Below are 16,850 nucleotides of genomic sequence, written 5' to 3'. Positions count from 1 at the left end.
GAGGAAAGAGTATGTACAGGTTTCCGGGGCACTGGGGTAGATGAAGTGCATTCTGCCACTCAAGCTAAACTTGGACCACAAAACTCTAGGGGGAAGAAGACATTAAGAAACCATCACTGTGGGTCAGTGTAACTTGTACAGAAACCTGTGACAGAAATGTAGAGGAGGCCCTGTCTTACCAGCCAAATTTGATGAAAAGCACTCCTAGCCACTGAGGTTACCTAGGCCTCTACTGACAGAGAAGAATTCAGGAACAACTCCAGACTACAAATCCGACCAATCCTCTGGACAAAGATATTACATTGTTAGATTGTGGAGAGGAGGGAGGGTTAATTAAAGTTGAGGCAAATGCCATCTGCTTGAGGGAATGTGTTTCTCTTATTTTCTCCCCTGTTGCAGGTACCTGGTTGCTGATTCTGGAGGCAATCGGTATTTTAGCTGTCATTGGCAATGGTATGGTAATTGCCATCACCTCAGACTTCATTCCAATGCAGGTGTACAAATACACATCTAGCCCCTGCATACAGAAGAATTACACAGGCAAAGAGTGAGTGTCATTTGAGTCCTTTTGGTAGCTTTCAAGTATAGCATATATTCAGTTAGTCAGTTTCTTCTTGTGTGTACACTTGTTATATGTGACAGATGCTAAACAGCAAAGTTTGCTAAAGCTAGCAGGATAAGTGATACTGAATATGACCATGTATAGAGAATATTTTTTTCTCTGTGGGGTTACTTCAGAGATTAATTTATTGTTATGGAACACAAGCAGCTTCTGTTGCTAAAGGTCTTTGTGTACGAGACCATTCATAAAGTATGTGATGCATTGTTGTGGAGGGAGAAAAGGGTAGGAAAGTTAAGGCAGAGGAGGAATTTAGACAAATTCTTTGGAAAAAAGAGGCAATCTGATTGTCACATTTTGTTGTTGTTGCCCATAGTTGTTTGGCAGGTTATGTCAACTACAGTCTTTCGGTGTTCAACGTCCAGGACTTTGCGAACCATGAGAATCTGCCAGAACGTAAAGATCCCATGGGGAATGTGATAACGCACTGCAGGTACTGGCAAATGTATGGTGATGTTTCCATGCCCTCAGCTTTAGCAATGAAACTTCCACAGCCCAATTGTTATTGGTGCAGTCCTCCATCCCTTCAACAGAGCTTGTGTTATCTGTTGGAACTTTTGTGTGTGTGTGCGAGGAGAAACTCAACCTAGCATTGGGCTACTCTGGAGATTATATTCTTTTCCCTTTGCAGTCACACAAATGTGTATGTATAAAGACCAGGGGAGGTGGGGGATGGAGAATCTGTTAATTTTGTGGAAGTAACTAAAGCCTTATTTTTGAATTTTGAAAATCAACACTTTATATTGGTTTATATCTGTGAAGACAGTATTAGCCATAGATCACCTGAGGTGTGTTTGCAACAAATATTTTCCCAAGATACATAATGTTCAAAAGTGAGTGCTGTTTGAACCAAATGCTGTGTGGAGTTACAGTTTACTGATCCAATTCCAGATGTGGTTGCAGGAAAATGAATTCCACTTTAAGAGAGGAACATGGCTTGCCTGCAATATTCACTGCAGTGTCAGAGTAGACACGGCAGAAACACAGAACCTGCTAGCTGGGAAAAGCAACCTGCCAGTGCTGTCCTTTATCATTAAATTGGCTGGGAGGGGCTCCACTTCAAGTGACATGTTGGAGCCCTGCTTGCTGACAGACCTCATCATCATTCATATAAGTAGCAGCAAGACTTTCTTGAAGGAGGGACAGAAAGAAGGAGTGGCAAGCAGGGAAAGAAGCATTTGATTGCTTTTAACATCTCAAAGTCTTGCGTGTATTGCCCAGTATTAGATGCCCTACTATCTGATAGAGAGGACAGTGCTCTCTTAGTACTAGTTTATGACTGAACTGTACTGATTATTGTTCTCCTATCTGATTTAGCTTCTGAAAACTGTACAGTACTTTTTTTTTTAGCCTCACTTTTCTGCTTCAAAAAGCCCCCAAAGCAGCTTACAAAAGTTAAAAACAACAAATATCAGTAAATTCCCCATAAGAGCAAACATTGGACAAACATCCAAAGAAATAGCTGTTAGCAGTGCTTTTTTTTCTAAAAAAAAATGTTTGGGGTACTCTCATTTTGACTCAAGAAAATCACCATTTTATAGTTCAAATCAGGAAAAATAAATATAGTAAATGGACAAAAGTACAAAATGTTTAGAGGTATGCGTACCTCTGAGTCCCTCCCCCAGAAAAAAAGCACTGGCTGTTAGTCTGTTGCAGCAAAGACAACCACAATCCTTTGTTGTCAAAATAAGACACTAAAAACAACATGTTTCAAACAAATAACTGGATTTTTGTAATAGGCAATACATACTGCAGCATTTATGTGTTGCTTTTGCCCTTCCTGTAGGTACCGAGATTATAGGAACAGTGAGGACTACAGTCATACTGTTGAGTTTTGGCATATTCTTGCAGCACGCCTTTCCTTCCTTATCTTGTTTGAAGTAAGTATTTTTGTTGTAAAAGCTCTAGTAGGTTAGTTTTCAGCTGAGCACAAATGTGAGTGTGAAGGAACATTTACATTTAGGCTCCTTAAGAGTGTTAACTGCATTGATCATAGCTTAGGGCAACATTTATGGAATAATCTTGGGTCACATTCAGCCAAGTATGACTAGGGTATCCCCAACCACGCTTCTCATTCACAAAGTAATGCACTCTGAAAAAGTTTTCATATATGAGAAGAAATAAATATACCCTGTTCCATTTAGAGATGATTCCCTTGCTAACAACCTGATCACATTCTGTAGGATATTGGACTTGGCGAAACAGCAGGCAGTAGGGAATGGAGAAACTTTTTATTTTGTAGAACTGTTAAATTATTGTAAGTTTTGTGTTTCACTCTTTGTCCACAGAGCTCTCTGTATGTCCATGCAAATAAGGTTTCTATGTTGTTTGCCATCCAGGTACTAGACATTATAAGCCCTCTTAGCTTTGGAGATGAAATATCTCTTTCAGTGTGTTTTGAGTCCAGGAACAGAAACTCTGCCAGCTAGTGAGGGGCAACTGTACATGGACTTGACTAAATTCCCAGGACTAAATTGAAAGTCTGTGTTGAATGATAATTGGGACATTGCTTTAGATTTCCTCTGGACACAGCCTAATGGTGGGTTTATAATTGACTGTTCAGTCCTTTCACAGTCAGTGGAGGGACTTAGATTAATGTTGATCCATGATGCTTAGTTGCCATGATGTAGTAAAACACACAAGTGTCCAAAAGAACCAATGTAAAGCACTTAAGAACAGCAGGTTGCTTTGCTTACTGTTGGTCGTTATCTAGACCAACAATTGTATTGTTGAGTTACTTTTATACGCCATAGGGAACTATTGTAATCAAGCAGTAGATAAATTGCTTAAATGAACAAATTTGATGGTGATTGCAGTATGTCTCCTGTAAGGAATAAAATCTGATTCTGTTGGCTCTTTGCAGCATGTGGCTCTTTGCATCAAACTGATTGCAGCCTGGTTTGTGCCTGATGTCCCCAGGAGCATTAAGAACCTGCATCTACAACAAAAACGTGAAAGGCTGTTGAAAAGACTCAGGTGTGTGTTTTATCCGAGTACGATTCTCTTGAGAGGCAAACAATGGACAATAAAGCTACAGGGAGCAGGCTCTTGAACTGCGGTGTTGTTTGGGGAGGGCGATTGTTGTTATTTATATATTTTTGGTATATTTATTTTCAGATCTTATTGTGATTTATATGGAAATTGTTCAGTTTGGTTGTGTACTTTTTGATGCATTTTATTTATTGTTCACAACTACTTTTTATGTTTGTAATGTAAATCATTTCATGCTGTAAGCCACCTTTAGTATGATTTTAACTATGGAAAGGCAGTATACAAATAAAATGATGACGCCTGGAATAGTCCCAAGTGGATAGCACTACAGCAGATGTTATGGCAGCAGAGATTAATTTTACTTGCTTTTTTTGTTGTACCGTTAACATTTAAATTTAGTTTAATTTAAGCCTGTATGTACTTCCAGGTTGAGCCCTATTGGGGCATTGATTTACAATGGGGATGGAGAAAAAAATCCACAGAACTCTGATTCCACAGTGGACTAATCTGATCAGAGCAGATCATGACCTGGATTAGATCAATAGGTTACTTTAGAACCCACAGTCCTGCAGAACCCAGTACTGAGCCAAGGGCTCCAGGGCTGGCTTCCTCTGTTCATTTCATATGGTTCCCTCCATCCCTTTTTACAAGTTTCAGAAGTAGTCTTCCAGCCATTCAGAGTCTAGAACGGCCAGTACAGTGGGTCTTCTTCAACAGAATAGGGCAAGTCTCCCTGGGAACAATGGAGCTTTTTGATGTTCCATCACTCAGAGGGGATGAGACTGCTGTGTTTTTTGCATCATCATCATCATCATCTAATATGCCACCCATCTGATTGGGTTGCCCCTGCAAAAAATAGTAAAAACACAATACAACCTCAAATACTAAAAACTTCCCTTAACAGGGCTGCCTTCAGATGTCTTTTAAAAATCACATAGCTGAGAGCAAGGGAATGTTATCAAGCCCCATCACTCCCAGGGCTTCAGCTGACGTGATTCCTCTGCTTAAGACACAAACATACCCTGCTGTATATCATGCCTACATCAGTTTGTCTCCTGGAAGTGACCTGTGGGAATATTTTTGTTCAATGTGCAAATAAATCCTTGATGTATCAGTCTGTAAGGTGGTTCCATACAGCAGGTGGCAGTGAATTCTGTTTTATCCCCACAGCTGAGATGGTTTCATGCTCTCTTATATGAAATTAAATATTCTTGTATTCTCCTTTCTATTTTAAATGCTTAAATGGCATAGGAAGGACCCTCATTGGCTTCCCTTCCAGGTATTAGTTAAGCCAACACCTCTTTAGCTTCGCCATTTTCCCCCTTGCAATTAAAATGCTGCATCTTCCAACTGAAATTGAGAATAGTTGTTTCTATATATTTTAGAAGAATGGATGACTCCACAGAAGTATAGTGAAACGTCATATGAGAGTGCTGGGATCAAGAGAAGAAATCCTCGAGCCAAGCATCTAGAAGAATGGTGCTGTAGGCTTTGAAGATGTCAGCTGAACTCTGCAGGCGTCGCTTGATCTTTTGCTTACTGCTCTTGGATTTTACCTCTTCACTGAAAGGAAACAATGCCATTGCTTTGCATGGTAAGATTGTTTTGAATATTCAAGTGTTCCTAGGAGACTACAGGGTAGGAACAATGTCACATGTCAGAGCATGAGGCAGAAGTAAGCAGGAGCGTTTGCACTGTCAATAAAATAACACTCTTGCTATAAGGTTAAAACAATTTTGGTTACACCAAAACTTCCATGCTCTGCTGCCACCACTCATAACAGATTTGTCACTTAATGCCCATGAAACTCTCACAGCTGTCTCAGACTCACAGTATAAATCAACATGAAATCTCTTAACTCTCATGGCTCATAGGAATATATATTAATATCTTTTCATTTCCTTTATTACCTTGATGGTGCTCTTTGAGTGGAAAGAAATATATTGTTTGTATGACATATATTTCCTTTGTATAATTGAACAGCACATGTGCAAAGTTGTTTTTATAGGGGCTTTTTTGTTTGTTTGCTTTTTTTGCATCAAAGCCTCCAAACTGCTGTTTAAAGTTCAGGAGAACTGTTATTTTGAAGAGTTTCCATAATTTCTCTATCTGCTGACATCCTTTTAGAGATTACTCCCTTTAGCTTTTTAATGGTACACCATTTGATAAAAGTTTCTTTTGTGCTGGTTTATAAAAAGGGACCCAATTAACTGTCTACCTCATAAAGATGATGGGAAGTTTAATTCAGTTCTGAAAAGCACTTTAAGGCCTTCACCTATACTGTAAACACTCTTGATTCTATCATTGCATCGAGCCACTAGGATAGTTGCCCTCATTGAAACTATGAATGAAACCCCTCAAAGGTGGCAATGTTTGTATTACCTCACTCAACCTTTTTACATATAAGTTGGGGTCAGATGTACCCACACATAAACTTCACAAGAATACATATATTTTTCCTTAGATTCTTAATTCATGGTACTGTTAGAACCCAGTTTCTGACCAATCCAAAAATGTGTGTGCATTTACATACATTATATACAGGAGTTCCTTTATTAATTCATTCATCCTAAAGAGGCCAGCTGTTCATAGAACTGTGGGTATACATCATTCTTGGACACAGCAGAACACTGGGCTTCGGTTAGCAGTTTCAGCTTGTTGCATCATAGAGCTACATGTGTTAGAAAAGCTGCTCTTGATGAAATTTACTTTTACCTTTCTGCATAAGCACTAAAGGTACAAAGGCTGTGCTTCATTGGACAGTTATGTATTCTACAAAAACTGTTTTGTTTCATACGCCCTGTGCCTTCTTTCCAATCAAGTATCTAATAATACACAGAAATAAAGCACAATTTTAAAAAATCCTGATCCAAAAAATGTTAAGGCTTCAGGATGTCTTTTAGATGTAAGTTCAAATGACTTGTGTCCCTTCACCTTTTATTATATGGATTATGTAGAACCGCTGAATTAATGTTGATATTCATATGTAACTTATCATCTTGACATTTGGATTCTCTTTTGTTCTTGTTTGCAAATGTTACATCTTACATGTATTGTTAAGTTACTTGTACTGGAACTAAATCATAGCACTGAGAATGTAAAGATGCAACATGCTAAAGGGCACTTCTATCCTGTTTTTATCCTCAGCAAAATCCTTTGTGGATATCAATGATTGCAGTTATGCTCTCTTGCTCCTGAAGTCGTTTTTGCAATTCGTACTTTTGACTGAAAAGATCATGCAAAGTTAAAATTCCTATTATGTACCTAATACCTATATTTTTCCTTTCCCCCCTTTCTCTGACAAATTCTAAATTTAATTGCAAGTTAAGCTTCAGCAGCAATCACATGTTCATTCCTTGAAAGCCAATGGGACTTGGATTCTAGCTGAAACACGTCTGTTTGAGAATCTCTATAATGCTGTAATTCTGGAAGCATCTTGCTCAGGGAATGCCTTTAAAATTGTGCCTTATAGCAATATGAAGCTTTGGCTCTAGATTACTTTAACACAAATCCTTACATATTGAATTAGGGAACTTAATTCAATTTGTAATTCCTTAGGCTTTCTGTTCTTGTGTCATACTGTTTAAAGTTGTACTTTTAAAGAAAACACAGTTACTCTAAAATACTGTGCAATGTGTAATTTTTATCAAATGAAATTTTATACAATAAACTTTTTAAAACTTTTAAGCATAAAGATTGGACTGGCTTTATTTTAGTTTGGACAGAGTAGTCAGAAATCTTATGATTATAGAGACCTATATTTTGAGGTTTCGTATCAAAGGGTGCTGGGTATAGCTCTGGTATAAAAAACCCCCATGTGCAATGCGGGCCATAAGGGGAGTTGAAAATAAACTGAAAATGAGGACACCTTCTAACTGATGTAAGATAACTTTATTAAACATGTAACTAACCAGGGTAGTCTTGCACTCCACATGGAAACCTTAGGAACAATGTGTTTCAAAAACAGAATCCTGGATAGGCCACTAATGCAACATGCAATAGTTGGTCTCCATTGCTGCCTTACATAAGAACATAGCAAGCTGCCTTATATTGAGTCAGACAATTGGTCCATGTAGCTCAGTATTGTCTACACTGACTGGCAACAGCTCTCCAAGATTTCACACATGGAGTTTTTCCCAGCCCTAAATGAAGATTGAACATGGGACCTTTTGTATGCAAGACAGATGCTCTCCCACTGAGTCCTGAAAGTGGAGCCAACTATAACTGATCTCTTATTTTTGTAAAATGTGTGTGATGTTTTTGTTAAGTTGTACCGAGTTCTGAAAAATAAAATAAAAAGGATATTAAGAAACATAATTCTTCAGCGATTATAGGCAGTGCTAATATGAAGTGGGACACTACACCTTGAAAGTCCCCTCGTTACATTATTGTTTTTATTTTTCTAAGAGCATGCATGTATAGACTACAGCTTTCCCATAAACTCCTATTTTGCTCTTTCTTTCCTTCATCACCCTGGTCCCAATGTATTAACTTTGAAAACTTCAATTTGGCAATGTGCCTTCTGAATGACAAAAAACTAGAGTCTAGCTCAGGGGTAAACAACCTAAGGCCTGGGGGCCGGATGTGGCCCAATCACCTTCTCAATCCGGCCTGTGGACGGTCTGGGAATCAGCATGTTTTTACATAAGTAGAATGTGTCCTTTTATTTAAAATGCACCTCTGGGTTATTTGTGAGGCCTGCCTGGTGTTTTTACATGAGTAGAATGTGTGCTTTTATTTAAAATGCATCTCTGGGTTATTTGTGGGGCATAGGAATTTGTTCTTATTTTTTTCAAAATATAGTCCGGCCCACTACATGGTCTGAGGGATGGTGGACCGGCCCACGGCTGAAAAAGGTTTGCTGACCCCTGGTCTAGATATTACTTTTAATACCTTCTTTGGTGCACTCTGGAGTTTGGAGACACTACTTTTATGGACAGTCCCCACAATGATGTGTCAGAGAAGCGCAACAATACAATATAGACATCCTTCTTCTTGCCTGCACGTGGGATTTGATGCTATAATGCATTGTTATATTTGACTAGGTTGTTTAGATGTGTTTATGATGAATATGTGTTGTGATGCTATTTGTTTCTTGTAATAATAGATTTTAAAAGTAAAATCTAACTAGGCAAAAGGAAACCTTTCCCCCTCAATACTACAAATCTATCAATTTTCCTATATTCTCTAGAATGTTGGTTGTATTCCAGAGTATAATGCATACTGCTACTTTTCTAATATCAATCTTGCTGATTTTTATCCTTCCTTAACCCTATATTGGTGTTCCAGATTTGAACATACTCACATCTTGTGTTCATTATTTGAGGTCCTTCTCCAGGTCCTCCCTCTCTAAGAGAATTTCTGAAGCTGGCAAAAAGGGGGACATTCTTTCCAGCTGTGGCCCGAGGTTCACCTGATGCTGATATCAACATCTTTTGGACACCAGGTTAAGCTTACTGCTGCTTCAGTGATATATTCTGGGAGGCACAGGTGTAGGCTTGGGAAGTCACCTGGCATGCATTACCTATAACTAAAGGAGTGCTGAACCCGTTGTTAACATCTCTGTTGAGTCACTAAACTTTAGTGGATCACCTCAAGATTATCGAACACTCAGTGCTAATGCTTTGTTCTATCACTATAGAAGGGTAAATCATTATTACTAGATACGTTAGCTACCTAGCAACTTGTAATTGGGTATTGTGACACAGGAACATTTAAAGCAGTGGTGGCTAGCCTGTGGTCCTCCGGCCCACACACATCATCTATACTGGCTGGGGCTGATGAGAGGTGGAGTCCACCACTTTGTGCAGGACTACAGGTTAGCCACCCCTATTTTAAAAGGTTAACCATCATGCTTGTCTGCATATGTGATAATGCTCATTTCAGAGATGTAAGGAACATGCATCTGCTCTGAGTTTCCAGTAGCAGCATCTGTGGTTAGGGATAGTGATAAGAAATGTACCTAGAAGAATTGCAGCAATGATTCTCGGTTGAACTTTTTGAAAGGAAAGGAAAGCCCTTATTGTACAAGCAGCTGGTGGTGGAACTAGGGTAATAAACATTGCTAGATCTTATTGCTGTCCATTTTTTAAATATATAATTTCCTATATTTTATTGGCACAAATATTTTAAAATATTTGGAAATACATAATGAGATCTCAGTTCTATTACTGAGAGCAAAACTTCATCAACTGGAGTAAATTACACAAAAGTCAAAATGTTTCAAACTGGAAAGTGTTATTATTCATACTCACATTCCAGGAGCTGAGGTGCTTCCTTAAAAAGGAAAAAAGTTAAGAATTATTAGCAAATTATGTCAAAAGTTTTTTCTTTTCTGTCCTGATATAATAGATCTCAGGGTGCTTTGCTTTTGCATCATTTGCTTTCCAATTTGAATTAAAGCTATTATGCCGAGTGGGTGAGACCCTGGCATTTAACAGTGTGCTGTTTAATATTCAGAGTTTGACATCCAGTCTGTGTGGAATGAATGGAGCGGAGGTTTGTCCTAATCACGTCCGGGTTAGTATGGCAATTCCTATTAAAGGATCCATCCACTACAGACAGAATTTTATTATAGCACGTTCAGCAGAAGGAACATCCTGGCACCTGCATCTGAATTGCCATGGAGAGACACTCACTACTTTGTGCCTCTTAATGCTCTTTATAGTACTGGAAGCTTACATGATAAAAAGGGGTTTATTTTAGAAGACAAGGCTTTTAGTGTTGCAGTAAATTCTCATACACAGGATTAGTCTGATGGGCTCATTATTGTAACTTACAGTCATTTATTTATGCTCAGGAGTGAAGAAGCAGGAAAGTGAAATTACACACATCATTAATACTTTCCAAAGCTTGTCTAATGTCTGCTATTACTTCCTTTTCTACTTTAATGCTGCTCAATGTTTTCTCTCTCAAGACAGCCAGAGAGCACTAATAATCCCATTAAGTAGGTTACCTTTCAGTCTTTAGCTATATGGGGTCTCTTCTTCCCAAATATGAAGTGATCTGCATATTGTCCTTAGTCTCAATTTGCCTAATACACAGTTCAGAATCTTTAACATAAATCTGCACAATATGCATGTTTGTTTTATTTTCCATTTTTCCTCCAAGGAACTGAAGGTGGCATAAATCCTTTAACCTTACAAAAATCCTGTGACATACGTAACATTAATGACTAGCCCAAGATTACCTAGTGAGCTTCTTGGCTGGCAGAATTTGAAAATGGGTCTCCCCAGTGCTAATCTGACACTCTGGTTAATGTGGTCACTATTAGTGATGTAGTAACAGGGGTGATATAGGCTGGTATTGCTCCAGTACTCTTTTCCTCCCAGAGTGATTACAACATGTACTGGAGTACCAGGGGGATTGAATTGCTGTGGTCAATATTTACAGCCTGCAGCCATAGGCCATTGCCAGTACAATGAGATACACAAACATAAAAGATAAGGAAATGAAATTTCTACTTAAAATTAAAATTACCTTAAAGCTTATTTGTGTTGCTCTTAATTGTAAAGGTAAAGGTAAAGGGACCCCTGACCATTAGGTCCAATTGTGGCTGACTCTGGGGTTGCGGTGCTCATCTCGCTTTATTGACCGAGGGAGCCGGCGTACAGCTTCCGGGTCATGTGGCCAGAATGACCAAGCCGCTTCTGGCGAACCAGAGCAGCGCACGGAAACGCCGTTTACCTTCCCGCCGGAGCGGTACCTATTTATCTACTTGCACTTTGACGTGCTTTCGAACTGCTAGGTTGGCAGGAGGCTCTTAATTGTACTTTACTCAAATTAACAAGTCACTATTGCAAACCACTGACACTTGGTTCAAAATTATTGCAATCACTCATGTTCTTGCTTTCACTGCTTCACATGACCAGGTGCGGGGGCACTAGAGGGGTATTTGAGGTCTCTGACACTGTTATGCTCATGTGGACTGTGTACACACTTCCATGCTTGTAATAAAGCTCCGTACACTCACCCACATGCATCACAGTAGCTTGGACTAGAGGACACTCGAGGTCACTTCCTACTCTACAATTCTGTGACTCTATGCCTTGCGTATATTGGCATGGTTTCTTGGCATGAATGCTGTGGAAGTGCTGGCTGCAAGTATGCAGGTTGGGTAAGGGGCTGCAATGTGTGCATGTTTGTTTACAGTGTCATGTTTTGCCACACTCATTTGTGTGTGTGTGTGTGTGTGTGTGTGTGTCTGTGTGTCTGTGACTGGCCATGCATGCGGAGGCAGAAAGTGTGCCAGCATTGGGTGGTGGTGTTGCTATGGATGCAATGAGTGTCCATTATCTTCACTGAGCTTGGGCAGTTTCTGTAGTCCCTCCTAGCCTCCCACTGTGTGGGATTTGGATCAAGAGTTTTTATGCCAGAAGATTGCAGGCAGCAGCCATGCAACATGGCAGATTCCTATAATTTAGATTGCTCTACTGGGCTGGTAATATTTACTCCTGTTCATTTCCTGGGTGAAGGGTTTTTTTTTGTTTAAGTTGTACACAAACAGGTATAGAAATAGCTGGACACGTGGCCAGAACAGAAAAAATTCCTGGAAACTGAGGAAAGGGGCAGAAAAACAGCTCAAATACCTTCAAATTCATTAATAAGGAAAACAGATAGACAAGGCAGCGTAACTGAAACATACCAAATCATTCTACAAAGCTCAGCAAGCAGCAGAAGAGCAATGAATAAAGAAAATGTGTAGAGGCTAACATGCCAAAAATGCACACAGGAAAAATTTGACTTGATGACCTGTTTGCAATATAAGATCCCTGTCTGGAAACCCACTATGTTCCTTAAATGTACCCTGAAACGGGGGATATTATTTTTAGCTAACTACATCCACTTTGTTTCATGGGGCTTCATGTAAACCACATTGAGGATTCAAAGCACAGTCTTCATAAGATTATATAAGAGAAAAGGTTGCAAGAAAGCCCTGCCTTCCAACTCCCTGCACATCTCTTGGAAAAGGAAGAGAACCAGCAGCATCTATACCTAGCCCAAGCAGCATCTTAGTTAGGAGAAAAAAGGCTGAAAATGCTGTAACAGCAGGGGGAAGCTGATGCCGGTCCTTTTCTCCATTCTCCTCTGTATATATCGTTATAAACAAGAAGTTGAGAGTACCAGGTATTTATTAATCAGGTCTATCTCCGTTTCTTGTTTGCGGCACAGTTTACATCAGTATCTATCTAGATCGATAGTTTTAATGGACCTATGAAAGGAAGTCGCCAACAACATTACCAATATGCAGGCCTGATACACAAAACTTACATAAGCAAGACATTTTGTCCGTATTCCTGGGACTCCCAGCTGGCGCCTAATGGACTGCGAAAAGGAACAGCCGCAAAGCGACCCATTCCGCCCTAGTACAACCGCTTGAAGTGCTGGCTCTGAACAACAACTTTTTCCAAGCCTGCTGACTAAGTAAAAAGGTAGCATGTTGAAGTTATATATTTTCCAAGCCACCTATCTACCCTCTTGCTTCGATCCGTCTACGCTGAAGAGTGTAAACAACTTGCCTGCACAGGTGTGTGGGGCCTAAGGCCGAGGCAGCCAGTTGCATGCTGGGAGACGTAGTACTTTCTCACGAAAGGAACTTAGCAGCGAGGAAGCTGCCGCACTACACTACCCAGAATTCCTCTGCGAAGAGAGGTGTGAGGCGCCGCCCTTTGCCTACCTGAGCGCAGGTTGTGGGTTCCCATGGCAACAGGGAAGAGGGTTAGTCATGAAGACGCCTCCTTGTCCCCTCAGCTGCTAAAATTGTTATCTTCCCGCAAGAGGGTTTTTTGGGGTGCAACTGGGCCTGGCTTCTTGAGTTAGAGGTTGGTGTTGCTTCTATTATTCGTTGGAGTCTCGCGTGCTGGGTCTTCTCTGTACTAGGCCAGGAAGAGAGAAACACGCACGTGTCATGATGGTGATAAGAAAACAGGCTTTTTGCTTCTTCTTAAGGCCTCCAAGAGTGGAGCTTAGGCAACGTGAGACTATTACTGTGGGAGAGGTAACAGCTTCTGGTTCCTTGGGCTGTGCCTTCGTGCAGTACAAAAGCAGTACCTTGGGACATACAGTGGAAATGGGATTGCTGCCTTTAGTAAAGATTAATCCGTTCTTCCTTTTTGTAACACAATTTTAGCGTTATTTTGCAGGTATTCCTCAGCAGTGATTATGAGTGCCCATGTTAGGAATTGAGGTTGAAGTTAAATTTGCAGCTTGAAATTGTTTGGTGTAGAAGTAGTCCCCTGTTATCTTACCCTGGGGCAAAGTGTGTGGTTTGGGGGCTTGCCTAGCGTTGTGTTGAGATAATAATCCACATTTTTATTTGAAAAAGGCTTAGGACACCTAAACAAAACATGAACTCCCCTAACTAAAAGACCTATAGCTTGATCCTGTTTACCTAGAAGTCATTAGTTCAAAGTTGAATGGGGCTTACTCCTAAGGAAGTCAACATAGGAATATAGGCTTTGGATAAAATCGTATGCATACTTGCTTACTATTGAGCACAGTAGGACTTGCTGCTTTTGAGTAAACAGGCATAAGATCTACAAAGGTAAAGGGTGGGGTGGGGAACAGGAACTTAACATTTCCATCTCAAAACCATTTAAGCAAGTCAAATTGATTTTAGTGATCCAGGCAACAGTATTTACGACTGCAGCCACAGATTCAGTTTTCTTATTTTAATTTGTGTTCATTGAAAAAGTGTAGGCGCACAATCTAGCCAATGTTTGAGACATTTTTAACAACACAAACTTACACATATACTCAGAAGCAAGTAACTTTGCTCAGTGGGGCTTAATTCCTGGTAAGTGCACAGATGATTGCAGCTAGGACCTCCTTATACTTGGTGGGATAGTGCTGAGTATACATTTAGGCTTGCCACATGAACCCTTTGTTCCTTATTGAAACTAATGGGACTCGGAAGTGCTTAACTTTGGCTGGGTGTGATTAGTTTTTTGTTAGACGACTATACTGTTGCTTCTGAGCTTTAAAAAAATCCTAAAATAGAATATCATTACCAGATCATATTGGATATCTTGGACATTTTATACAGAAGCTGTTGTTGTAAAACTGAATTTTAATTTATAAGCTACAAAATGAATAATTGGAAGGAAGTGGACATGTTTGGAAGATGATTGATTGCTGGGGATACTGTGGATATGAAATTGTATGGCTTGGTTTCTAGGGCAACAGGTTTCGCTGCAGCTGTTCAGAAAAGAATGAAGCCATGCGTAAGAGAGAAGTCTATAATCTGTTGGTAAGATTCTACCCTAATTTCATGAGTGCCTTGGACTGTCCAGGCAAATTAAAGCAACATTTGTTAAGAATTCAAGATACATTATAACTAATAAGCTATGCATCTCTGATGTTCCCTGAAATGCATCATTTTGAGCTTCTTGGGGACAATGCTACAGCATCACATGGACAGAACAGATGAAAATAATTTTTGTGACTTGAAGAACCAGATTTTATGGGCCAATATACTTAGGTTACAAAACATTTCGGCCAAAATGTATAAACCATAATAAAATATCTCCCCATTCTGCTCAAGCTTGTAAGGCTTGTAGTCTACCATCAAGCTGCTTTTCAGATGTAGTTAGTTAGACTGAATATTGCTCTTCCCATTGCACTAAATGAGAAACACAATATTAAGAGCAAAAACCTGATCTTGTTGTCTCCTGTGGAAGGCAAATAGGAATCACAAGGAGTACCATGCCAGGTCATAATTGTGCAGCAATTATAGCATCAGTGCAGTGCAGCAAAATACTCAGGATATACCAACACAACACACTGCAGTTGCTCTGTGTGAGGTCTTACGAAAGTCAGATATGTGGAGTGTGGAGGAGTGTGATGCCACTCTGCAAAATCCTTGAATCGGGAGACCTCCCGCCTTAGTACTGTTACCAGTGTTGTGACCACAAACCATATAAATGGGCCAAATGTGACCATTACTGTAAAGCACTTTGCATGTTGAAAGTACTATGTAAATTATAAATAACTAATTTAAAAATGAATATTGGATGCCAGGGCCTGTAATTCAGAGCCTTCCTAGGGCATAGGCAAAGGCACCAGTTGTGCAGTGATAAAACTGGCAACTGCCACACGCTCCATCTCATACTAGTACCCATGCCCATGGGTAACACAGAACAGATGGGACAGAGGAAAGGGAACAGGAAATGCAGTGGATGGAACCCCAAACCGTGGGTGTCTGCTTTGTAAATGTTGCTCTACTTGGAGCACAGCAATTCTGTTCAAGGGGCAATCCTGTCCCTATCTATCAGGGCGGGCTAGTGTGCCTCAGGTGATAGTGCCTGTGGTACCTGAGAGGATGGTGAAAGAAATGTGTGCATGAGTAGAATTTTGTACTAAAATCCATGTGTCTGCAAGACAAGACTTCTGTGGCAATACTTGATATACAGTATTTCCTGTTTGTGAGCATTCTCGTCCTGTGTGTGAAGGGTGATATGCAAATGCCATAAACAAAGGGCTGTAATGTGTCAGCTATTTAGTTTAGTATTATATTGTTACCACCATTGTATGGATTTGTCATTTGCATTTTCTGTTCTTGGAAAATGTATTAAGCCATTTTTGTCTCTTTTGGAAGTTACTTGACATAGATCAGATACCTCTTACTGTTACATACTAAAAACTTGCCTGCCATTCATATAGTCATTGTGGTTAAGGATTACTTGCTTATATGGGACAGCAGCTTTGATCAGGGAATGATTCTGAATACAGCTTTGGGGAGCCTAGTGGTTATTCCATGTTTCATGTTTAGGTTTCTGAAAGCTTCTCTGTAACCAGAGAGTTGTTCCTCTTTTATGCATTTTCTTTCACAACTGAACTGTATATCAGCTGCACTTCATGATCAGAATTATGAGTAGCCCTGAGTGTGTATTTTATGCTACATTTAAAAAGAAAACAGCAGCACATCTTTTACAGATTAAAAAAGAGAATTCAGCTCTACTAGTATTGTTTTTCAGTTCAGTAACAGAACTTACACACATGGTGTAGCTGTCAGGTTTCGTCTTGTCTTGAGATCTAACATTTTCCCTTTGCATGAAAGCAGGCCTCCTTGGTGTATTTTCCTTGTTTACTCCTTAGGGGGGTTCTTGTTTACTCCTTGGGGCATTTTCTTGTTTATAGTCCACAGCAGTCTTTGCCAGGATCCAGGATAACCGGCTGGCTTAGTGCCACAGAGCGGCAATCCTCACAGCTGCAGAGCTTTTGAGCAACCTGCCTCCTGGCT

The 16,850-nt window shown here is 39.9% G+C and overlaps 2 protein-coding genes across 9 annotated transcripts in view; both read left to right on the top strand.

The window, feature by feature from the left end:
* ANO9 (anoctamin 9) overlaps window positions 1–7,297 on the top strand; it is a 38,541-nt gene extending 31,244 nt beyond the window's left edge. For all 3 annotated transcript variants that reach the window (XM_083417593.1, XM_083417594.1, XM_083417592.1), the window contains 5 exons: window positions 400–547; window positions 936–1,052; window positions 2,406–2,499; window positions 3,483–3,595; window positions 4,996–7,297. In XM_083417593.1, the coding sequence (XP_083273719.1) occupies window positions 400–547; window positions 936–1,052; window positions 2,406–2,499; window positions 3,483–3,595; window positions 4,996–5,023 (500 nt within the window). In that variant the 3' untranslated portion in view covers window positions 5,024–7,297. The remainder of the gene's footprint in view (window positions 1–399; window positions 548–935; window positions 1,053–2,405; window positions 2,500–3,482; window positions 3,596–4,995) is intronic.
* Window positions 7,298–9,144: 1,847 nt separating this feature from the next.
* Window positions 9,145–16,850, top strand: part of SIGIRR (single Ig and TIR domain containing) — a 36,242-nt gene continuing 28,536 nt past the window's right edge. The window contains exons 1-2 of one of the 6 annotated variants that reach the window (XM_083417738.1): window positions 13,254–13,431; window positions 14,787–14,858. The gene's annotated coding sequence lies outside the window, so the exon portion shown is untranslated. Of the gene's footprint in view, window positions 9,429–13,231; window positions 13,432–14,690; window positions 14,859–16,850 lie in introns of those variants that run through there. The other 5 variants (XM_083417737.1, XM_083417740.1, XM_083417736.1 and 2 more) reach the window with 5 other exon arrangements.

The sequence above is a fragment of the Podarcis tiliguerta genome (assembly GCF_965153285.1).
Source record: "Podarcis tiliguerta genome assembly, chromosome: 1".
NCBI classification, from domain to species: Eukaryota; Metazoa; Chordata; class Lepidosauria; order Squamata; family Lacertidae; genus Podarcis; species Podarcis tiliguerta.
The sequence above is the reverse complement of the archived record's forward strand: the minus strand, read 5'-3'. Positions and strand labels throughout refer to the sequence as shown.